Source organism: Perca flavescens, chromosome 7 (assembly GCF_004354835.1).
Source record: "Perca flavescens isolate YP-PL-M2 chromosome 7, PFLA_1.0, whole genome shotgun sequence".
Classification (NCBI taxonomy): domain Eukaryota; kingdom Metazoa; phylum Chordata; class Actinopteri; order Perciformes; family Percidae; genus Perca; species Perca flavescens.
In genome coordinates, this window is record NC_041337.1 from 35846894 (window position 1) to 35871893 (window position 25000).

At 45.2% G+C, this 25000-nt stretch overlaps 1 protein-coding gene across 1 annotated transcript in view; it reads right to left on the reverse strand.

Annotated features, from left to right (window-relative positions):
* Window positions 1–7401: 7401 nt before the first annotated feature.
* Window positions 7402–25000, reverse strand: part of fgd1 (FYVE, RhoGEF and PH domain containing 1) — a 35918-nt gene continuing 18319 nt past the window's right edge. The window contains 4 exon segments of the mRNA XM_028582034.1: window positions 7402–7953; window positions 9845–9991; window positions 12274–12432; window positions 24987–25000. The exon segment at window positions 24987–25000 is cut by the window's right edge and continues 115 nt beyond it. Of these exon segments, the coding sequence (XP_028437835.1) occupies window positions 7630–7953; window positions 9845–9991; window positions 12274–12432; window positions 24987–25000 (644 nt within the window). The 3' untranslated portion in view covers window positions 7402–7629.

Below are 25000 nucleotides of genomic sequence, written 5' to 3' on the forward strand. Positions count from 1 at the left end.
TCAGACTAGTTGTAAATAAACCAATTAAAGCTTAGTTTTACTGGTTACACAGGCAGTAAGTGGCTCTGCTAAACATATTTGAATAATTGCATAACAATAACTAAAACTGAAGCTGAAACGCTGGCTGACTATTGTAGAATACTAGCTGTGTGCAGGCATTGAGGAAGTGATTCAAGGAAGTATCTCTGACAAAGAAGACGAGGAGAGAATAAAGACACAGGGAAAGCTTGGAGTTCACTTTGGAGGAGATCTTGGTGGACCGAGCTCTGACTTCATTTCTCTCGCTAGGGAAACTTAGTCTCCGTTTGTGAACCCACAGCTGTGTTGTAACTCTTATGCTGGACTCAGTAAATTTGCTTAAAGGTCCCATGACATGGTGCTTTTTGGATGCTTTTATATAGACCTTAGTGGTCCCCTAATACTGTATCTGAAGTCTCTTTTATATAGACCTTAGTGGTCCCCTAATACTGTATCTGAAGTCTCTTTTATATAGACCTTAGTGGTCCCCTAATACTGTATCTGAAGTCTCTTTTATATAGACCTTAGTGGTCCCCTAATACTGTATCTGAAGTCTCTTTTATATAGACCTTAGTGGTCCCCTAATACTGTATCTGAAGTCTCTTTTATATAGACCTTAGTGGTCCCCTAATACTGTATCTGAAGTCTCTTTTATATAGACCTTAGTGGTCCCCTAATACAGTATCTGAAGTCTCTTTTATATAGACCTTAGTGGTCCCCTAATACTGTATCTGAAGTCTCTTTTATATAGACCTTAGTGGAGGGTGGAGGTGTGGTCTTGACCAACTGCCACTTTGCTCGTTTGAAAGCCATGATGTCTCTCTCTCTCTCTCATGGGTGGACCAAATTCTCTGGGCGGGCAAAGCAGAGAAAGGGGAGGTAACCTTGCTCCTTATGACCTCATAAGGAGAAGATTCCTGATTGGCCCATCTGAGCTTTCATTTTCTCAAAGGCAGAGCAGGATACCCAGGGCTCGGTTTACATCTATCACCATTTCTAGCCACTGGGGGACCATAGGCAGGCTGGGGGAACTCAATAATGTTAAAAAAACATCATAGAGTGACATTTCCATGCCATGGGACCTTTGAAACTGAACTCTTCGTCTCAGATTGATCTTTGTGTTCTGGTAAACTATGGTAAAGATGAAAGAAGGCGCAGGAATTCATGAATTGGAGTCATATTTGACAGGCCTTAGGGCCTTATTATTTTGGACAAATTCCCTTTACACTATCATGGCAGCGCCGCCGTTATAAATAAACAGGGACAAGCATCTCTGCTACCGCTGAGTGTTTAATATTTATCTAACGTTAGCTTTGTCGTCACACAAAAACTCTGAGCTTGACAGGCCACTCGTGAATGTTAACGCGGTAATCAACGTTAGCTTTTTGAGAAACTGGGGTTGCTCTCTCAACAGAGTGAGCACCTGCTAAAGTTGCTAATTAATGTAATATACAGTACACTGCCTCTGTTTTCAATTATAGCCTTCTAGTTAGCCTCCTAGCTCCAGCTAGCTCACATGAGCAGGTCCACACATCTCTGCAAAAACATTTGAGCAAATATTTCAAGCAGGTGTCATTTTTAATGTAAATTTCCCATCTAAAAAATTAATTTATGTGATAATTTAATTATTTTCATCTAGTTATAACAGGCTCAAACTGGTGTAAGAGACGGTAGCTGGCTATAAACTGGTATCCAGCCCAAAATAACAACAAGAAATACTTAGAAACATAAACTGATATATTAGCCAACGACTTCACTCTGAATACTGAACACTGTTTAAGTTTGAATATGTGCTTTTGGCACATGAAGAGAAAGTGCACACCGGACTGATACAACAACACTGTTCAACTGTATCATACAAACACTGGTCAGAACCGGTCCGAACCAGTCGGGACTGGTCCGAACCAGTCTGAAAAAAAAAAAAAAGTTTTATAGAAATAAAATAAAAGTCATAGAAAACAATGAAAATATCCAACAACTGCTCAACAGAAGTCACTCAGATTGAAATTTAAAACATGTTTCATCACATTGAGACAACTGGTGATGATGGGAACTGTAAGGCTGAGTTACTGGGGGCTCTGCTTTACACGCCAAACACACGCTAGAAACACACCAGGACATCCAGAGCCACAATCAGACTGAACACCATGTTAGTGACTGAGCTGTAAAGTTACAAGAAGAGTTCAACGTTTACAGGAATCCAGTTTTTTAAATGTTTTGTGGAGTCGGATGTTTCATATTAGTTTCACCTCTGTGTCCGGGACATGGTTAGCGTAGCTTAGCAAAAAATACTGGAAGCCGGGAAACTGCTAGCCTAGCTTAGCAAAAGACTGGACGCTGGGAAACTGCTAGCGTAGCTTAGCAAAAAATACTGGAAGCCGGGAAACTGCTAGCCTAGCTTAGCAAAAGACTGGAAGCTGGGAAACTGATAGCGTAGCTTAGCGAAAAGAGTGGAAGCTGGGAAACTGATAGCGTAGCTTAGCGAAAAGACTGGAAGCTGGGAAACTGCTATCATAGCTTAGGATAAGACTTGAAGCTAGGGGAAACGGCAAACGTAGCTTAGCAAAAAGACTGGAAGCCGGGGAAATTGCTAACGTAGCTTGGGAAAAGACTGGAAGCAGGGGGAAACTACTAGCATAGCTAAGCGAAAAGACTGGAAGCCGGGGGAAACTTCTAGCGTAGCTTAGCGAAAAGACTGGAAGCTGGGGGAAACTTCTAGCGTAGCTTAGCAGGGGAAACTGATATACATCTGAAACATCGGACACAGAACGAGAGTATTTACTGAAACGTGGGCTTGTTCCTTTAAGCTTCACCCTGTTAGCTGTGAATCTAAACTGTGGAGCCAACATGGCCGCCGCTCAAACCCCAAACAGTCTGATTGTCTCTGGCTTTGTGGAGGTCTGCAGAGTGCGGAGGGACAGCGAGCTTTTAACCTTTAACCTTTACATAGTCTCATGACCGAGGGGTCACGGGAGAATAAATTATATTTACAAAAATCTTTACCCTTTGATTTCTTTTTGCATCAACTTGCATCAAGCAAACATCAAACACAACCCAGACTCAAAAACACCGAAATATCCAACAGGAAGTCTGTTCAGTTCATCATAGCATCAGATAGATTCATCAGAATTACAATTATAATATTAATATTTTTTTTTACTATCAAAACACTTTGTCCAAAAGGTGTTTATCAAGACATAGAGAGAGAGAAATACTGGACAACTGGAAGTCAACATGATAAAAACAACTGAAGTATTTTCTTTTGGGGTCCGTCTAATCGCTGGATTAATTGTGTCCCGAAATCCCAGGAATCCATCTGGCCAAGTTTAGAAACATGAAGGTTTTACAGTCCAGTCTGGGTTCCTCCGAATGTCCTTGTCCGTCTTAAAAAAACAAAAAAACTCTTTTCTTTTAAAACTTTTTACATCCAACTCAAAAAATAAAATAAAAACTTTCATCATCATCATCATCATCATGATCATCATCATCATCATCATCATCATCTGGGACTGAGATCATCGGCGTCCTGCAGAAGCCTCGTATCTAACGGGATCAATACGGTAACTAACGATCAATTTCATTCTCAGTTAATCACGGGTGTAGCTTTGGTTTTAAAAGTGTGTGTGTGTGTGTGTGTGTGTGTGTGTGTGTGTGTGTGGGGGGGTAGGGGACACACAAAACACGGGGTCTGTCTGGGAGGGGGTCCTCTGCAAAAATAAAGTTTTCTATTTGAATCCCATTTCCTGCATTTCTACCATTGAAATAAAACGGATTGAAAGGCCATTGACACGACATTATGGCGATTGTCGTTAGTTGTCATAGTGACAATTTGCGTCAGTAAACTGTGTCGCAGCTCGCTGATGGGAGTCGTATTCAGACGCGCTTGGTCGGGACTCTTGAGCCGTGTCTCAGAGCGCCTACTTGCCCACTTCAAGCACTTAGTTTGAAGCATAGAGTGTAGATAACGCAAAAAAGTCAGGAGCATGAAAGTACCAGGATGAGCCCCTAAAAATGGTCAAAAAGTTCAGTGTGGAACGATGGACACTACGCGCACTAAACGGGCGCCATCTGGACTACAAAGTGGAAAGGGGCGGGACCAGGGACGTGGACCGGCAGCTGATTGGACGAACGCGTCACGTGGGTCTGGCTTCTCCCGGATTTCACAACAGAGCATCTCGTATTGTACTAAAATAGTTCACGAAACGTTTTTCTGAAAACATTTTAAGCGAGAAACAGGCCGTGCAGTGAATCTGTCTTCATTTCAGATCAACAAAGTTTAATCAGTTTAAGAGATTTTCGTCAGATTTTCAGAGGCTCGTCATTTCCGGTGAGTGTTTTAACGTTAAGCGTTCATTTTGGGACGATACTGACAATCCAAAGAGGGCACTATACGGCAGGAAGTGGTCAGTGCACGTTAGCAGTGTACTAACAGAAGTGTGCGGTTTGACACACAGCCTCGGAGTCACTTCCTGACGCTCTGGGTCGGCATGTACGTTGAACTGACACGCGGGACAAGAACGGGACATAAACACCGGTCTCGGTGTTGTTGGACCCATCCAACCACCCCCTAACCAGCCTAAATCTGAAGATCTCTTCCTTTCTATCATTTTACACCGGCTCTGACCGAGCTCTGACCGGTAAATGAGAGATCAGGCGACGCGTTTCGATTAGCGTGTGGATGGATGCTGAGGAGGTGAAACGGAGGCTGGCCTCTGGAGGACTTCAGTGGCCGATAGCCTCCGTTAGTCACGAATAAATGATATCAAAACGTGTAGAAATGACTCCTTCTTGACAAAAGGCAAAAGAGCTGTGTGTGTGTGTGTGTGTGCGTGTGCGTGCCCACATTTGAATAATGTCGGGCTGTAAACGAGGTTCGGGCTTTTAAAAAAGCTGCCAATCAAAATGTACGTGTCGGGCCCCGGCCTAACTGTTAAGGCCCGATTAGAGCTCTAAACCAGCCTCCCTACGCGTTGTCTCTCTTAATACTACGTCATCTTAGGCCAGTTACACACTGGATGCATCGCGCGAGCATGTCAGCTGCGCGGCGTGTCCGTTTATATTTGGGCTCCCATGGTAACAGGTTAGAGCGTGCACACGCACGTCTCAGGCGTGGCTCAAGCCGCGCCCGAAAAAGGTGTGCACGCTAGAAATAGAACCGACGCCTATTTTTCACTAGACACGCAAGCGCGTTGGAAGCGTTTCCAGGCAACAGAGAACAGGAAAAGATGTTTATATGTCGTTTGCGTCCTGATTTTTGCGTCATATCCGACGCCCGGAGCCACTGACTAAGCGCCAGTATTTGCCGGGTTGGGAGCGAGAACGGGCGGAGACGCACGGAACTCCACGGTGCGTTCACGTGCACCTCGTTAAACTAATTGTGCGTTCAACTGCACCTAGTAAACTCTGAGAAACTCAAACTGTTGTTGCAAAGTACCCTCCTACCATCTAGTGGGTCTTACTGTGGCATTGCTGTCCCTGCTGAAAAGGAAATGTTTAAATCGAAAATGTAATCAAATCGTGTATTTGGAGGATCGTGACACCCTCTAATAATTACGCAAACTGATTTTTTTTTAGCGCTAATATTAAAACAAGCTATGGATGTTAAAGAGATTTCTTCAGGATCGCGATGAAACCGCCTCAGTGATTTTTATTAAAACCTGCAATACCCGACTTCACCAGCAGACGGCAGAGAGGCTCCAGGTAGAACGAGTCCATGCCTCGGACCAGAGGCTGCTGGGAAATGTAGTTTACCTCCAGACAGGGTGATGTGATTGGCAGGTTTCGGAGGTCAGACAGCAGCAGTGGAGTTTAAAACAAACAAACACAAAGAAGAGTATCTTCTTCAAAAGGGACATTTAGGGTCTTTTAAGTGCATTTAAAGAGGACACAGTCTTTTGTCTCTCTCGTGTTTCCAAAATCTCGCAGCATTTCCTCCTTTCCTGCAGAAGGAAACCAGAACTTTATCCTTAACAAACGGGGAAGAACCTCTTGTTGACAGCCTGATCCACTTCTCAGCTGGACTCCAACGTGTGTCTATGTGTGCTTGTTTATTCAGTTTCACTCGGCTGAGATTGATGACAGTTGTTGTGTTTGTTGTTTTGTTGTTAAAGGTGCCCTGCCACACGTATTTCATGACTTTGTGGTGATGTCTGAAGTTCTACCATGGACTCTGTAACCTTGGTTACCTTGTTTCAAGCCATTCTAGCGCGGTATAGAAAGCCTGCATGAAGACTCGGCTCGATTTGTACCAGTTCTCATTAATATTCAACGAGCTAAACTGTTTGAATCTGATTGGCTAACAGCTAGCCAATGAGAGCCTGGCTGTCAGAATCCTTTACCCAGCGCAACTTGGCGAGCTCATGAATAGTAATGAGCTCAGGCAGCATGATGTCAGACTGACCAGCTTTTGTGATTGGTCTGATTTCTCTGCTTATTTCGGTTCAGTGGCTAGAGCTGACAGAGGAGGTAGCAGTTCATTTTCACACTAACAACATAACACATAACACATAACAGATTTTCAAAAAATGCAAGTAAAAATGGTTTTGTATGGCAGGGCAGGATCTGAGACCAGAACCTGGACCTGGATCAGCGAGGGTCCGGATCACATCACAACGTATTCAACGTTATTCTCATTAAGGGGTCGTATACGGGGGCTTTAAATTAACTTTTTTTTGATTACCAGCCAACAAGGTTAGTTTGTTTTTACGTTACCAACCAATCAGATTTGTTCCGTTCGTCTTCAATGCTACTTTCCAACATTTCTGGCGCTTTATTCAACGTTTTTCTCACATTTTTCAACATATTTGCCGCTCTTTCCAACATTTTGAGGTCTTTTTTAAATCAACGTTTGGACACTTTTTTTTTTTTTTTTATGTTTTGGAATTTTTCATCAAAATATTTGGCGCTATTTGGGATATTTTTGTCACTTTTCCAAAAAACATTGCGCTTTTCACAACGTTTTAGGCGCTTGTCCGTCATTTTTCACCCTATTTCTGACATTTTTAGGGGCTTATTTCAACGTTTTGGACACTTTTTTTGATGTTTTGAAATTTTTTGTCAAAACATTTTTGCGCTATTTTGGATATTTTTGTCACTTTTTCAAAATTTTTTGCCCTTTTCACACTTTTCACGACTGACAGTAACCAGCCTGCAGCGTCACAGATTTACTAATCTCTATGAACAGATATCTGCATGTGAATACAGGATCTGTTGGCAACACGGTATCAGAAGCGTTCTGGTTTCCGTTTAGGTAAACCTTCCAAAGAGATGAGGAACGTTATTGGTCTAAATGCAATCTCTGAACCTAACAGTTATCAGCTGTATTTATTAGCTTTTTTTTTTTTAACCGCATTCGTTTGCAGATAACTGTTTATAGAAAGAAGAAAGAATGGACTCGGACTGTAAACAATAAGGATGGTCCCGGGACCCCCAGAAATATTGTCCGACACAGGTGGGAAAAAAAAAAAAACAACAGAGAGAGACGCCATCTTGTGTCTGACTGGAGGAGGAATCATGCAGTGTGTGTGTGTGTGTGTGTGTGTGTGTGTGTGTGTGTGTGTGTGTGTGTTGTATCAGCTACGAGTGTATGAACATATTTTGTAACGGTATCCATTAGCGACCGGTCTTCGTTCTAGCCATCCTTCCTCGTCCGAACAGAATCACGTGTTTTCTCCCTCCGCCGCGGCCGCCAGCTCCTCCGTCTCCTCCTCCAGCCGCTCCACGATTGGCCGGTAGACCGGAGGCTCCTCCCCCCCTGCCGGCCCTCAGCAGGACGTCCATCCACCGCCGCTGCAGCTCCTCCCCGTCGGCGCTGAAGTACAGCGTCAGGTGACTCTGGGAGATCTTGAAGGCGTGGCGGCGCTCCAGGCGGTCACATGACTCGGGAAGGGAGACCTCGAAGCCGATCAGAGGCACGCTGCGCTGCGCCTTTACGTCCTGGGGGGGGGATCACAGATACAGAGTGCATCATGGGTATTTAGTCTGGTTCTGCTTTTCTGAGTTTGCATGTCAGTTATGTACAGCCCCTGAAACCGCCTATAGACCCCTGAAACCTCCTTAAAAAAAACTAAAACCTCCTTAAGACCCCTGAAAATCTCCTAAATAGGTCTGAAAACTTCCTAAAAACCCTGAACACCTCCTAAATACCCCTGAAAACCTCCTAAAACCCCTGAAAATCTCCTAAATACCGCTGAAAACCTCCTAAAAACCCCTGAACACCTCCTAAAACCCCCTGAAAACCTCCTAAAGACCCCTGAAAACCTCCTAAAGACCCCTGAAAACCTCCTAAAAAACCCTGAATACACCTGAAAACCTCATAAATCCCCCTGAAAACCTCCTAATTACCCCTGAAAACCATCCAAAACCTCCTAAATACCCCGGGAAACCCCCTAAAAATCCCTGAAAACCTTCTAAACACCACTGAAATCTCCCCATGAACCTATAAAACCTCCAAAAGACCCCTAACACCTTGTTTAAGACCCCTAAAACCTCCTAAAGACCCCTAACACCTTGTTGAAGAACCCCTCAAAACCTTCCCAAGAACCCCTTAAAACCTCTCTAAAGACCCTGAAACCTTCCAAGAACCTAAAGAACTATTAAACATAGTTGTTGACGGTGTTGATTGTTGATATTGGAGCTGTAATTAACACTGCGGCCTGTAGGGGGCGCCTGTAGCAGCTGCTGCACACGGTTACGTATCAGACACAGTATTAGGATATGTATATTATAACTGTTCTATTACAGCAGGGTTTTCCCTTGGTTTGTGGAAGACTTAGATGTGTGTATTTGGAGAGGGATGCAGAAACCCTGCACAGTATTATGACAATATTATGATAGTATTATGATAGTATTATGATAATATTATGATAGTAATATGACAGTCTTATGACAGTATTATGATAATATTATGACAGTATTATGATAAATAGTATGTCAATATTATGATAGTATTACGATAATATAATGACAGTATTATGACAATATTATGATAATATTATGACAGTATTATGATAATATTATGACAGTATTATGGTAATATTATGATAATATTATGACAGTATTATGACAAATATTATGATACTATCATGACAGTATTATGATAATATTATAACAGTATTATGATAATATTATGATAGTATTATGACAGTATTATGATAATATGACAATATTATGATATTATGATAATATTATGATAGTATTATGATAATATTATGACAGTATTATGACAGTATTTTGATATTATGATAATATTATGACAGTATTATGACAGTATTTTGATAATATTATGATAGTATTATGATAATATTATGACAGTATTATAACAGTATTATGACAGTATTATGATATTATAATATTATGACAGTATTGTGATAATATAATGATAGTATTATGATATTATTATGATATTATGACAGTATTATGATAAATATGATAGTATTATGACAGTATTATGATAGTATTATGATCAACATTATTATAGTATTATGATAATATGATAATATTATGACAGCATTATGAGAATATTATCACAGTATTATGATAATATTATGACAGTATTATGATAATATGATATTATGATAATATTATGACAGTATTATGATAATATTATGACAGTATTATGACAGTATTATGATAATATTATGACAGTATTATGATAATATTATGACAGTATTATGATAATATGATATTATGATAATATTATGACAGTATTATGATAATATTATGACAGTATTATGACAGTATTATGATAATATTATGACAGTATTATGATAATATTATGACAGTATTATGATAAATATTATGATAATATGAATACATATATTTCTACCTGTGGAGCTCCGTAGATGTAGAGCACCAGTGGCTCGTTTTCGGGGATAACAAACCAGGCCTTCTGCCAGCCCCGCCCGCCTCCTTTCTCCATGTGGTGAAGAAAACTACAAATCACACTGTGCTCGGCTGCCAGGGAGGCCTGTTTCTATGGCAACAGGAGATGAAGAGGATGAAGAGAGAATCAGTTCGCTGCCAGACTGAAGGCCACGTCCCCGTCTCCCCCGGCATTGTTCCAATACAACTATAGTTGCGTCCCAACGGGCCCATTTTGTAAATGACTCAACACGCTGTACTGTATATTCCAGGCCTATAGGTGGCGCTGTTTCTGCTACAGACATTCACCAAAAATACGGAGAAGAAGAGGCGGAGCATGCGCATAAACCACGCTGTATACAAACAGACAGTAGAAGAAGAAACCAAACACGAAGAAGAAGCCTTTTTTTGCTCCTCGTGGTGGCTGTCAGTACCAGATCCGTGCTGCCTTCACAATCTGTTGTTCATGCGCAAAATGTTCGCGCATGCGCTGTTGTACGAGGATTTACGACACTGCACGATCTGTTCCACGCTTCCGGCAGCCTCCACAGGCAAGCTAACGTTAGTTTAGCTAACGGCTAATTCGGCTGACCGCTAGGTGATTGTAGCGGTCTGCCGTTAGCCTCCATAGGCAAGCTAACGTTAGTTTAGCTAACAGCTAATTCGGCTAACCGCTAGCTGAGACAGCATGTAATAACTTTAAAAGACCCCTCAAAATAAAACTTGAAAATAACCGTTAACATATATAACAGCTGTTACGTCAGTTCTACTTAATGTAGCTGTAGCCTGCTTCTCCCATTAAGTTTGACTTAACGTTATTTTAGACTGAATCTAGCTGTCAGCTAGCGGTTAGCCGAATTAGCTGTTAGCTAAACTAACGTTATGGCGGAGGCTAGCCATAGGCTAGCGTGGAACAGATCGGGCAGTGTCGTAAAACAGTAATATCATCTGCGCATGCGGAGAACGGATCGTGCAGGCAGCACGGATCGGGTACTGACAGTGGCCCAGCAGCATCATATTTTGCCCTAATATGCTTAATGGGCTCAATATCTTCTTCAGCAGGAACAAGAGCACGTGGTCCGCCATTGTTGTTGTTGTTGTTGTTGCTATGAGACGTCGTCGCGGGATAAGAGGTCAAAGGCTAGAGGTCGAGGGGTGTGGCGATGACATCATCGATACGGAAGTACGCCAAAACGAAGACGCGAGAGCGGCATATTCAAAAAGAAAATTTCACCCCGGGACCAGGTTTCAAAAAAGTGCGTTCAGAGTGTGAGTGGGGGGTGCTGGAAGCAATATCGTGGAGCAATAAAGTAAAAAGTTAAAGTACAGATTTTAAAAACTACTATAAAAAGTGTGGAAGTACACCAAAAAAACCCCGACTTAATTACAGTAACGAGAGTAATTGTAATAAGTTACTTTCCACCTCTGGTAATGCAAATATAATACAGTCCTAAAAACTCACAGAGCTGGAAAACCTTTCACTGAAAAGTGAGAATTAATATGAAAGTATGTACAAAGATCTTCTTTTGATGGCAGCTAGCACACATACACACACACACACACACACACACACACACACACACACACACACACACACACACACACACACACACACACACACACACGCACAAACACAAACACACAGAGACAGACACACACACACACATAGTGCGTCTCACTATCTTTGTGGGGACCCATCGTTGACATAATGCATTCCCTAGCCCCTTACCCTCACCTTAACCATCACAACTAAATGCCTAACCTTAACCCTTACCCTAACCTTAACCATCACAACTAAATGCCTAACCTTAACCCTTACCTTCACCATCAGTTAATTCTATCCTTAATCCTAAAACCAAGTCTTAACCCTCAAACAGCCCTTTAACCTTGGGGGGTCCAGCATTTTGGCCCCACAAAGCTGTCGGGACCCCACAAGTCTACTGTATTCTCGTTTTTTGGATCCCACGAATAAACGAGAACACAAACACACACACACAGAAACACACACACACACACACACACACAGAGACACACCCATACACACACACAGAGACACACACACACACACACACACACACACACACACACACACACACACACACACACACAGAGACACACCCACACACACACACAGACACACACACACACACACACACATCCACACATCCACACACACACACACACACACACACACACAGACACATGCACGCACACACACACACACAGACACGCATGCACGCACACACACACACAGACACATGCACACACACACACACACACACACACACACACACACACACACACACACACACACACACACACACACACACACACACACACACACACACACACACACACAGGCACGTGGTGATGTCACAGTGATGTCACACTAACCTCCAGGATGGAGCGCCTGCGCTGCGTGCTGGTGCTCAGCGTGGCGGCTGACGGCGAGGCCCCCACCAGCATGGCGTAGCAGTCCACACACACCCGGTTGGTGCGGTTGTTGTCGTACGAAAGACGAGCACGAAACTCCGAACATTTCCCACAAACCACCTGGAGTCAACAAACTGTCAGTCAGATGTCTGTAGTTTTTAAGGAAACTACAAATGTCAACCGGTGGAAGACAATGTCACTGCCCAATGTGAGTCGAGTGCAAGGGGGGGGGGTAAGCTTCGCTTCAGAACTGGAACCTCCTATGGCGCCATTTTGATGCTACCAAGCCATCACCTCCCGTTAGCATCCCATTGACTCCCATTCATTCTGACGTCACTTTGACAGAGAATAACTTTACATCTGAAGCGTTTAAAGACTCTATTTGTCCGTTGTTTATTTCTAAAGAAACACGACAATGTATAAAAGGCTCCATTACCTCGTAGCTCACGTTATGGCTCCGTAGCAGACGCTTTTATAAAAATAGGCTAACGATTGGGTCATAACCACGAGACTTACTGTCACACAGTAGAGGAATTACCGTATAGTACAGGAGAAGCTCACAGGCAGTTTGGACTTCCATTAGCTGTTTAGGTTTAATGACTAATGTTAACTAGCATGTTAGTGATCAGTAATTAGCCTGTGTCTATGTTATCTCCTTACATATACCTACACTCTCCGTCTCTGTGAGATTGGGAATGATTGAGATTTCTCTCGGCACAGCTACCAGAAGACTTCACACTTTCAGACAGGTTGCTCACGTCACATCTACGTCTTCAAGCTCAGTTGGAGGCTGCTCAGTAACACTCAGCCAGCACCGGGAAAGAGACTTCTGATATCCTCCACTGGTCTCAGACCAGAGACACGGGGTCTGCTGGTCCATTATATACGGTCTGTGCAGATGTGAGTTGTGCGTGCTTCACTTTGCGACAAGTAGCCTCCAATATACTGTCTATGGTTTTGAGCTAACATTAGCAATCAAACAATCATAGATAGCTAAAAATATTCTATATGCCCTATATACCTAGTGTCCTAGGGCAAAACGTTTTTGAAATGACTGCTAGCTAAGACGCTAACGGCGTTTTGAACTAACGTTAGCAATCAAGTAGCCTACTATATGCTAACGGCGTTTTGAGCTAACGTTGGCAATCAAACAATCTTTTTTTGACAATTTTGAAATGACTACAAAGTCAAAGCCACAAAGTTAGCAATTAAACGAAGGCTGTCACTTGAATGGCGTTAGCAATCTAACAATCATAGACAGCTACAACGTTTGGGAAATTATTTACATCTTGTGTTATTGTACGTAAAGAGAAAAGTTTATTATTTTATGGATTTCACAAATTTCAGTAAGACACGTTATGCTGTAAATCGTTTAAATCTGAGCATGCGCCACTCACATCTGCACTCGACTCAGATCGGGCAGTGACAAATGTAAAGACTGTGGGGCTAACTGCTAGGCTAATGTTAACCTTTCCTGATTGCTTCTTTTCCCGACCGTAGTCAGGAAAACCAGGGGAGACTCGTTACCTCCAGGGCCGACGTTAAAAGGTAAATAACGTCGGGGTTAAAATCCCGTTACTGGTGAGCGAAAGAATGAGCTTGGCTTTTAGTCTGGAGTTTTATTTTGAACTCATACACTGTGTACAAAACTTAACTTATTTAACCAACTCTGCTCCGGGCATTCCCCGTCTGCTTTCTTCCTTCCTTTTTTCTCTGCCCCCTCTTTTGTTTACACATGCACGGAGCTCTCTTAAAGGAGCCGCAGCACCATTTTACAACACTACCCCCACTCTGGATGGATATTACAACTTAATTCCACTCCAGTAAAATAACACCTTTCTGTAACAGGTATACAGCCCTCGTTTGCAATAAGTCCACCTCAGTGGGTCAGTATAGGCCTAATCAGTATTTCACAGTCCATTACTACGGGGCAATAGTCACTGGTGGCGTTTCTCAATGGACAGAGGCAATCCTTCTAGCGGCGTAAACATGTTGTGGTAGGGCATGCATATTACACAAGTCACAAGGTAACCTAAATAATATAGGCGACCAAGCATCTAAATGATAAAAAGAAATAACTGGATGGACCCAATAACTCCTAAGTTTTTTTTTTTAGCATGAACACATAAAAAAAAAAAAACAACTGTTAGCTACAAGCAATATAAAAATTCACCCTCATAACTTTTTTTTTTTTTTTTAACTGAAAAGTTATCCTTATTTTTTTTTTTAAATTTTCCATGAGTCCAATGAACTTAGTGAGACACCCACTCTCCAAACCTGGCTGGGGGTCTTTGTTGACGACCTGGCCTTTGAGAACGACGAACCTGTTGAGATGGTTCCAGTCCGCCACCCCCACTATCCTGAGGGTCCTCAGCGGAATGACGGGTGGGGGACAGTGGGGTTACCGCAGCCGGTGTGTCCCCTGCTTGGTTCAGGATGCCACAAGAAGTCTCCTCCACGTTCGTCTTGGAGAACAGTCCGACGAGGTCTGGGTCTGCAGTATCTGTGTCCAAGGCTGGGGGTGACACCTCCACAGGTGTCCAGCCTTGAGCAAGCTCCTTGGCCCAAGAGTTGTCCAGTGAGTCACGGCTGCGATAAGGTTTCAACTGGTCATGATGAACCACTTTCGCTTTGGTCTTTGGCCCTTTTTGAATGCGATAGACTAGGTCATCCAGCTGCCCTAGGATGAAGAATGGCCCCTCATATGATGGGAGGAACTTCCTGACTTTATTTTTTACTTTCCTTGTACCCTTGATGAGATACCACACAGTATCTCCAACTTGATATTGCGATGCGGCAACAGTTCTTGTCATACTGTCTCTTTGCACGTTCCGCAGACTCGCCGGCGCATCCCTGGCGATCTGATGTGCCAGCTCAACCGTTCACGCAGGTGCTGGACATACTCGGGGGCCGAGGGACAGTGTCAGAGTCAGGGGCAGGGCGGTTACCAGGTCCACCGGTTCGCTGACTTCCCTGCCGAACATCATGTAGTTTGGGCTGAAACCAGTAGCACTGTGCCTTGTTGCTCTGTAGGCCATGACTGCATAAGGAATCATGAGATCCCAGTCCCAGTGACAGCGCTCAGCTGTTGTGGCTAAGATCTTCTGCAAGGTGGAATTGAACCGTTCCACCTGGCCATCAGACTGTGGTCGGAACGGTGTAGTGTGTGTCTTTTCAATGCCAAACAGTGTGCACATTTTCTGGAATACTTGGGATTCGAAATTCCGACCTTGGTCGCTGTGCAACGTCTGCGGTGCTCCATAACGGCACACCCACTCCGAGGCAAGCACTCCAGCTACACTTTCGGCCTTATCATTTGGCAGGGGAAACGCCTCTACCCATTTTGTGAAGTAATCCTGTATCACAAGCACATAGCCGTTGTAGACGCTCTGTCTCATTCAGTGGCCCCATAATGTCCAAAGCGACCCGCTCCATGGGGGCTCCTACCCTGATGGTCCCCATAGGGGCCTGCGGTGTCTTCTTGCGGGGTCTGGCTTTAGGCGCACAGCTGGTGCAGGTCCGACACCAGAGAGTGACATCCTCCCTCATCCGGTACCAGTAGAATCGAGTTTGAAGCCGTGCTACGGTACGCTCAACACCAAAATGTCCACCAATTGGTCCATCATGCATCTGCCTCATGACATCAGGTTGGAGGACACGTGGTAGCACAATTTGTGGATAAAACTGGGTGTCATCCAGACAATAGAACCGCCTGACAAGGATTCCATTTCGGATGTAGAGCCGCCTCCACTGGCTCCAATATGTCTTTGTGGCTGGACTGCATGGTGAGACTGCAACCCATGTGGGCCGCTCTCCACCAGCCTCCATCCAAGCCCTGATAGGTGCAATGTCAATATCAGCTTCCTGTGCCTGCTGCAGCTCCTCCGGGGACCAACCACAGAAAAATGCAGCCTCACTGGTCTTAGCCACATTAATCTTCTCTTGGGGTTTGAAATTTACCCCCACTGGACTCTCCATTGTCGGGGCTAACGAGCCCTCTACCCCCACTGGACTCTCCATTGTCGGGGCTAACGAGCCCTCTACCCCCACTGGACTCTGACTCGCCTGGCTGATGACAGAGTCCAACTCACATTGCACCGCTTGGTGGCAGACGGTCTTTGGATAAAGGGGGGGTCCTGGAAGCTTACATGGGCAGGATTGGCGACACGGCTGCCTGGAGAGGCTGTCGGCATTGTTGTGCAAGCGGCCTGGATGATGGATGATCTCAAAGTCGTATTCACCCAGTTTCTCCAACCATCTGGCAAGCTGACCTTCCGGCTCCTTCATCTTTGTCAGCCAACGGAGACTGCTATGGTCCGTACGCACCCTAAAAGGACGCCCCAGGAGGTACTGTCGAAAATGTGATGTGAACTCCACTACGGCTAACAGTTCGCGCCTTGTGGTACAGTAGTTCTGTTCAGTTTTGGACAATTTGCGGCTCCCGTACGCCAGCACACGTTCCCTGCCCTGCTGAGCTTGAGACAGGACAGCACCAATGCCAACGTCACTTGCATCAGTGTCCAGTATCATGTGTCCCTGGTCTAAAGGGTAGCCCAGAACTGGCGCGGTGGTTAGCAGATGCTTGAGTCTGTCAAATGTCTGGAACCGAGCATATTTCTTGGTCAATGCCGAATCGTCGGTAGTATGATTGACTCCTGAACCTTCTGTACTTTGGTGGGGTCCGTGACCACCCCTGGAACCGAGCAGATATTTCTTGGTCAGGGCGTGGCTTCAACTTCAGGGCTCAACCTTTCAAAAACTTGGTCAAGACGCTGAAGCAACATCCCCCCAGTACAATTATTCCATTCAAACAGTCTCCCACTGCAGGCCGTTCCTGGTCCATCAGCCGTTGGAAAGCTGGAGCTGCATAATCCAAACGGCATGACATTCCATTCAAACAGGTTCCTGGTGCAGAAAGCAGCTGCTCGGCGGGGCTCGGGGGTCAGCTCAACTTGCCAGTATCCAGAAGCAAGGTCCAGCGTACTGAACCATTTGGCAGTGGAGAGGGTGTCCAATGTGTCCTGGATACGGGGCAGCGGATAAGCATCCTTTATTGTGCAGTCGTTAAGTGCTCTGTAGTCCACACAGAGACGGTGCGTTCCATCCTTTTACGCACCATCACGATGGGTGAAGCCCAGCTGCTGTTGCTACAACGGACCCTCCCAGCTTCCAGGCTCTGCTCCACTTGTTGGTCAGCATCCTGCTGCTTTTCCCATGCCATTCGACGTGGTGGCTGCTTGACAGCAGCTCCTGGCCGTGTCATGATGTCATGCTGCACCAGGCTCGTGCGGCCAAGATCGCTAGGTCCAGTCGAGAATACACCGCCGTAGGTGCACAGCAGCTGGGCTAGCTGGAGCCGCTCCTCTCGGTCGAGCTCTGCTGCACTCTGGTTGTAGAGCTCGTGCAGGTGCTGGGGAACAGTAGGGTGCTCTGACTGCCTGGCCTTGGCTGTAATGTTGGCCGGCTGAATGGCTTCTGCAGTTTGAAGGAAACCCACAATAACTCCCCGTTTTATGGTTACAGCTGTATTCCCAGGATTGAAGATGCGGAGAGGCACGCTCTTAAAAGGTTGAGCTTCCACCAGCACCCGGGCGACTAGCACTTTGTGTTTCTCTACAAAGCCTTTGGTGGGGCTCAGCATCACTTCCCCTTGTAGGTGTTCTTTAATATGGGTGTTACCTCTTATAACATACTCCAATCCAGCCTCGACCACCACAGTCCGGGCGACTCTCACCGCGTGCATCCTTGGTCTGCTCATGGCGTGGAAATATGGCACCTCTTCCCCAAACAGTACGATGCGGCTATTTCCAAAATCAAGGCGTGCTTGGGCCTGAACGAGGAATGGATGGCCGAGGAGGGCCTCTTCACCAGCAATGTCCGCCACCAGGAAAAGCACGCTCACCTGTCGGTTGTTGATCTGGACGGGAATGTACGCCTCCCCAATGACAGGAACATCACCAGGCCCAACCCCCAGCAGTGTCTTTACAGTCGATGGCTGAAGTGATGGTCGAGCATTTGAGTGGATGGCGTTATAATGGTGCAGGGGCAAAACGCTCCTCCGCGCCCCACTATCCAGAACAGCACAGATCTCCAGTTCCTGAATTGTCAGATGAATGCTCATTTCCTGACTATGCGCTTTAACGTGGAGCACAGTGGGCTCTGAGCTCTCATGGGAAACTGTTGGGGGCTGACCTCTGGTGGTCTTCCTTGGTGAAGGGCAATTCCTCTTGATGTGACCGATGCCTGAGCAGTTGTGACAGTGAATTTCTTCCCATTTAATGTCCTTATAGTTTTTACGCGGGGCTGGTGTGCGTTGAAATCCACAGTGTGCGTTGTTGTTAGTCACAACGGCACCTGTCACCCCACGTTCAGCTCCTTCCCTGACCATAGCAGTGCGTGGTTTCTGCTCTACCAGGCTGTGTAGCCCTGAATGCATGAGGCTGGTGACATGTGATGCTGCTCGCCTAGTGGTCTCATAGCGACGGGCAATGTCGTAAGCTTGAGCTAGTGTGTGGGGCCGCTTTTCCAACAACTTCTGCACAATCTCTCTATCCCCTATTGCATGAGTGAAGATTTCAACACCGATGGCATCCTGCTCTTTCTCGGTCCTGTCGCTGTAAGCCACTGACACTTTGCCGTATATGTCATCTCGTAACTCATGGAGAGCCTCGTCTGGCATGCGAACAGCGCTGTCTCAGTTCAATAGCCACTGCAGCAGCATGCTCTGAAGAGGGGCCATAAGCAGTTTCGACTTCCTCCACCAGGCGGCTGTAGTCCCACTGATGTGACCGTGGATTCCTGTGGACGATTGCCCTGCTGCACCAACTAGGCAAAACTTTAATTGGACAGCCCTAGTCTTTTCAGTCCAGTTATTTGCCTTGGCACAGCTCTCAAATCGGTGTAGGAACTCCTTCCACGGTGTGGTGCCATCATACTGGCCGGGACGTAGAGTGGGGACTCTTTCTCTGTAATCGTAGTCATCCTCACTCTCAGATGAAGGCTGACGTGTAGGATTGGGCCAGCAAACACGTGATTTACGCTGTTCACACTTGGGGAGAGGGGGCTCAATCTGTATTCCTGGATTATCATTTTGCTGCAATGTATCACCAGGGTCATTGTCTTTGAGTGCATTACAGCCAGGTGTGTGCCACTGTGAGCCTGAAAGGCATGGGGGATGACAGGAGACAGGAGTGCTATGAATGAAACTCCCTGGGTGAGCAGGGCCAAAGGGGTTTGTACTGGGCATTGCAACAGTTGCTGCTAATGGCACTGCCGGCTGCCTACAAACTTCATCCGTATGCACGTGTGAGCATGGGTCTCTGCAGCGCACGTCTGTCCCACAGTCTCTTAACACATCATTTTTGAATGGATTAGTGTCTGATAACTTCAATGGTTGAATGGGGATATAGCTTATTTCACTTGCATTCTGTGTTAATGTATCAGTCTCTTCCTCAAGAAAGAATGGGTTATTTTGTCTTCTCTTTTTGGTCGAATATTCGGTTTTTATTTCCACTTCATCCACGGCAGTCAGTGACATGGAAGGGTTGGAGTAGCTGGTCATTTCCCTGAACATGTGTTTACTTTCAGCCGCAAGACGCTGACTGGAGCCTGCCATCTTGGCTATCTTCTCATCAGTGTAAGAGAAGCAGGCACGGTTATGCTAACTCCTCCGGTTTATCTCACCGGTTATTTTCAGTGTATGCTCACCACTGCTGCTCTTGTTGTACTTTTGTCGGTCCCTTCGTGGTCGCCAGTGTTAACCTTTCCTGATTGCTTCTTTTCCCGACCGTAGTCAGGAAAACCAGGGGAGACTCGTTACCTCCAGGGCCGACGTTACAAGGTAAATAACGTCGGGGTTAAAATCCCGTTACTGGTGAGCGAAAGAATGAGCTTGGCTTTTAGTCTGGAGTTTTATTTTGAACTCATACACTGTGTACAAAACTTAACTTATTTAACCAACTCTGCTCCGGTCGCATTCCCCCGTCTGCTTTCTTCCTTCCTTTTTTTTCTCTGCCCCCCTCTTTTGTTTACACATGCACGGAGCTCTCTTAAAGGAGCCGCAGCACCATTTTACAACACTAAGTAGGGTAGTGACATATACGATGTATACAGATGAGTCACACTGTGATATAATACAGATGTTGCTGCAGGTGTGTGTGTGTGTGTGTGCAAAGAATTTCTAATATAGGAAGAAGTTCCACTCTCTCCTTATTTCCGGCTATTGAACTGGTTGCAGTTCCACCAGAGATCCATATAGGGGGCGCTCACAGGCCAGGTGCAGAATGAGTGGGACTCTATGGAGCTATACCCCTCAGAATCCACTTTTCTCAGGATATAATTTTTTGTTTAGTAATTTGAATGTTGCATTTGAAAGGGGAGGCAAAGAAAACACACACTGCTGGGAGTTAGTTTTTTTGAAAGTCGTTTTTTTGTTCTAAAAAGCCTTTTAAAATGTCCATGACGTCATACACATGTACGGCTGGAGATACTGCTTTATGGCAAGCTCTGAGTCGCTTCCTTTGTTCTCTCGAGGCATCGAAAACACAGCTGATAGGTTAGCCTCTCCCTGTTAATACAACACAGCTGATATGTTAGTCTCTCTCTGTTAATACAACACAGCTGACAGGTTAGACTCTCTCTGTCAACACACATGCAAGAAAGAGGTTGGCTGATGTTTTAAAGACCACGCCGAAATATTCACTCTGACATCCTGGTTCTGCTTCGGATGCCGTCAAGCTGGATCTCCGATCGTAATCAGTCCTTCACTGACCAATCAGCATTCATTAGCAGAATGCTAGCGTGTTATGGGCTACAACGACTCACCCTGTAAGAAATCAAAAGGACAGAAGTACTCGTTCATTCAACTTTCGACCTATAACCCATGATGAACTTGCAAAAACTACAATCAAATCTGAGGTTTCTCAATGACTTTCAGGCGAAAGAGACACATTTAGCCGTCTAGCTCCACAGAGTCCCATTCATTTAGCCGTCTAGCTCCACAGAGTCCAATTCATTTAGCCGTCTAGCTCCAAAGACTCCCATTCATTTAGTCGTCTAGCTCCAAAGACTCCCATTGATTTAGTCGTCTAGCTCCAAAGACTCCCATTGATTTAGCCGTCTAGCTCCATAGACTCCCATTCATTTAGCCGTCTAGCTCCATAGACTCCCATTCATTTAGCCGTCTAGCTCCATAGACTCCCATTCATTTAGCCGTCTAGCTCCATAGACTCCCATTCATTTAGCCGTCTAGCTCCATAGACTCCCATTCATTTAGCCGTCTAGCTTCTTAGACTCCCATTCATTTAGCCGTCTAGCTTCTTAGACTCCCATTCATTTAGCCGTCTTGCTCCACAGAGTCCCATTCATTTAGTCGTCTTGCTCCACAGAGTCCCATTCATTTAGTCGTCTTGCTCCACAGAGTCCCATTCATTTAGTCGTCTAGCTCCATAGACTCCCATTCATTTAGCCGTCTAGCTCCATAGACTCCCATTCATTTAGCCGTTTAGCTCCATAGACTCCCATTCATTTAGCCGTCTAGCTCCATAGACTCCCATTCATTTAGCCGTCTAGCTCCATAGACTCCCATTCATTTAGCCGTCTAGCTCCATAGAGTCCCATTCATTTAGCCGTCTAGCTCCATAGACTCCCATTCATTTAGCCATCTAGCCTCTTAGACTCCCATTCATTTAGCCGTCTAGCTCCTTAGACTCCCATTCATTTAGCCGTCTAGCTCCTTAGACTCCCATTCATTTAGCCGTCTAGCTCCATAGACTCCCATTCATTTAGCCGTCTAGCTCCTTAGACTCCCATTCATTTAGCCGTCTAGCTCCATAGACTCCCATTCATTTAGCCGTCTAGCTCCTTAGACTCCCATTCATTTAGCCATCTAGCTCCTTAGACTCCCATTCATTTAGCCGTCTAGCTCCATAGACTCCCATTCATTTAGCCGTCTAGCTCCTTAGACTCCCATTCATTTAGCCGTCTAGCTCCATAGACTCCCATTCATTTAGCCGTCTAGCTCCTTAGACTCCCATTCATTTAGCCGTCTAGCTCCATAGACTCCCATTCATTTAGACGTCTAGCTCCATAGAGTCCCATTCATTTAGCCGTCTAGCTCCATAGACTCCCATTCATTTAGCCATCTAGCTCCATAGACTCCCATTCATTTAGCCGTCTAGCTCCTTAGACTCCCATTCATTTAGCCGTCTAGCTCCATAGACTCCCATTCATTTAGCCGTCTAGCTCCTTAGACTCCCATTCATTTAGCCGTCTAGCTCCATAGACTCCCATTCATTTAGACGTCTAGCTCCTTAGACTCCCATTCATTTAGCCGTCTAGCTCCTTAGACTCCCATTCATTAGCTCCATAGACTCCCATTCATTTAGCCGTCTAGCTCCTTAGACTCCCATTCATTTAGCTCATAGACTCCCATTCCTAGCTCCTTAGACTCCCATTCATTTAGCCGTCTAGCTCCATAGACTCCCATTCATTTAGCCATCTAGCTCCATAGACTCCCATTCATTTAGCCATCTAGCTCCATAGACTCCCATATTCATTTAGCCATCTAGCTCCATAGACTCCCATTCATTTAGCCATCTAGCTCCATAGACTCCCATTCATTTAGCATCTTAGACTCCCCATTTAGCCATGTAGCTCCATAGACTCCCATTCATTTAGCATCTAGCTCCATAGAGTCCCATTCATTTAGCCGTCTAGCTCCATAGACTCCCATTCATTTAGCCATCTAGCTCCATAGACTCCCATTCATTTAGCATCTAGCTCCTTAGACTCCCATTCATTTAGCCATCTAGCTCCATAGACTCCCATTCATTTAGCATCTAGCTCCATAGAGTCCCATTCATTTCCCATAGACTCCCATTCATTTAGCCGCCTAGCTCCTTAGACTCCCATTCATTTAGTCGTCTAGCTCCATAGACTCCCATTCATTTAGCCGTCTAGCTCCTTAGACTCCCATTCATTTAGCCGTCTAGCTCCTTAGACTCCCATTCATTTAGCCGTCTAGCTCCATAGACTCCCATTCATTTAGCCGTCCTTAGACTCCCATTCATTTAGCCGTCTAGCTCCATAGACTCCCATACATTTAGCCATCTAGCTCCATAGACTCCCATTCATTTAGCCATCTAGCTCCATAGACTCCCATTCATTTAGCATCTAGCTCCATAGACTCCCATTCATTTAGCATCTAGCTCCATAGACTCCCATTCATTTAGCCGTCTAGCTCCTTAGACTCCCATTCATTTAGCCATGTAGCTCCATAGACTCCCATTCATTTAGCATCTAGCTCCATAGAGTCCCATTCATTTAGCCGTCTAGCTCCTTAGACTCCCATTCATTTAGCCATCTAGCTCCATAGACTCCCATTCATTTAGCATCTAGCTCCATAGAGTCCCATTCATTTAGCATCTAGCTCCATAGACTCCCATTCATTTAGCCATCTAGCTCCATAGACTCCCATTCATTTAGTCGTCTAGCTCCTTAGACTCCCATTCATTTAGCCATCTAGCTCCATAGACTCCCATTCATTTAGCATCTAGCTCCATAGAGTCCCATTCATTTAGCCGTCTAGCTCCATAGACTCCCATTCATTTAGCCATCTAGCTCCATAGACTCCCATTCATTTAGCATCTAGCTCCATAGAGTCCCATTCATTTAGCCGTCTAGCTCCATAGACTCCCATTCATTTAGCCATCTAGCTCCATAGACTCCCATTCATTTAGTCGTCTAGCTCCTTAGACTCCCATTCATTTAGCCATCTAGCTCCATAGACTCCCATTCATTTAGCATCTAGCTCCTTAGACTCCCATTCATTTAGTCGTCTAGCTCCATGGAGTCCCATTCATTTAGCCGTCTAGCTCCTTAGACTCCCATTCATTTAGCCGTCTAGCTCCATAGACTCCCATTCATTTAGCCGTCTAGCTCCTTAGACTCCCATTCATTTAGTCGTCTAGCTCCATAGAGTCCCATTCATTTAGCCGTCTAGCTCCTTAGACTCCCATTCATTTAGTCGTCTAGCTCCATAGAGTCCCATTCATTTAGTCGTCTAGCTCCATAGACTCCCATTCATTTAGCCGTCTAGCTCCTTAGACTCCCATTCATTTAGCATCTAGCTCCATAGACTCCCATTCATTTAGCCGTCTAGCTCCTTAGACTCCCATTCATTTAGCCGTCTAGCTCCATAGAGTCCCATTCATTTTTAGCTCCTTAGACTCCCATTCATTTAGCCGTCTAGCTCCATAGAGTCCCATTCATTTAGCCATCTAGCTCCATAGAGTCCCATTCATTTAGCCGTCTAGCTCCATAGAGTCCCATTCATTTAGCCGTCTAGCTCCTTAGACTCCCATTCATTTAGCCGTCTAGCTCCATAGAGTCCCATTCATTTAGCCATCTAGCTCCATAGACTCCCATTCATTTAGCCGTCTAGCTCCATAGAGTCCCATTCATTTAGCCGTCTAGCTCCTTAGACTCCCATTCATTTTGCACTGGACCGCGATCACCCCCAGTGGAACTCTGGTGTAACTGCAAACAAATACGGTACAAAGGGACTGAATAGGGAGTGGAACGGCTTTCCGTAGACCGGCTTTGGTGTGTGTGTGTGTGTGTGTGTGTGTGTGTGTGTGTGTGTGTGTGTGTGTGTGTGTTGATGGAGAACGTACGTGTCCGCAGGCTT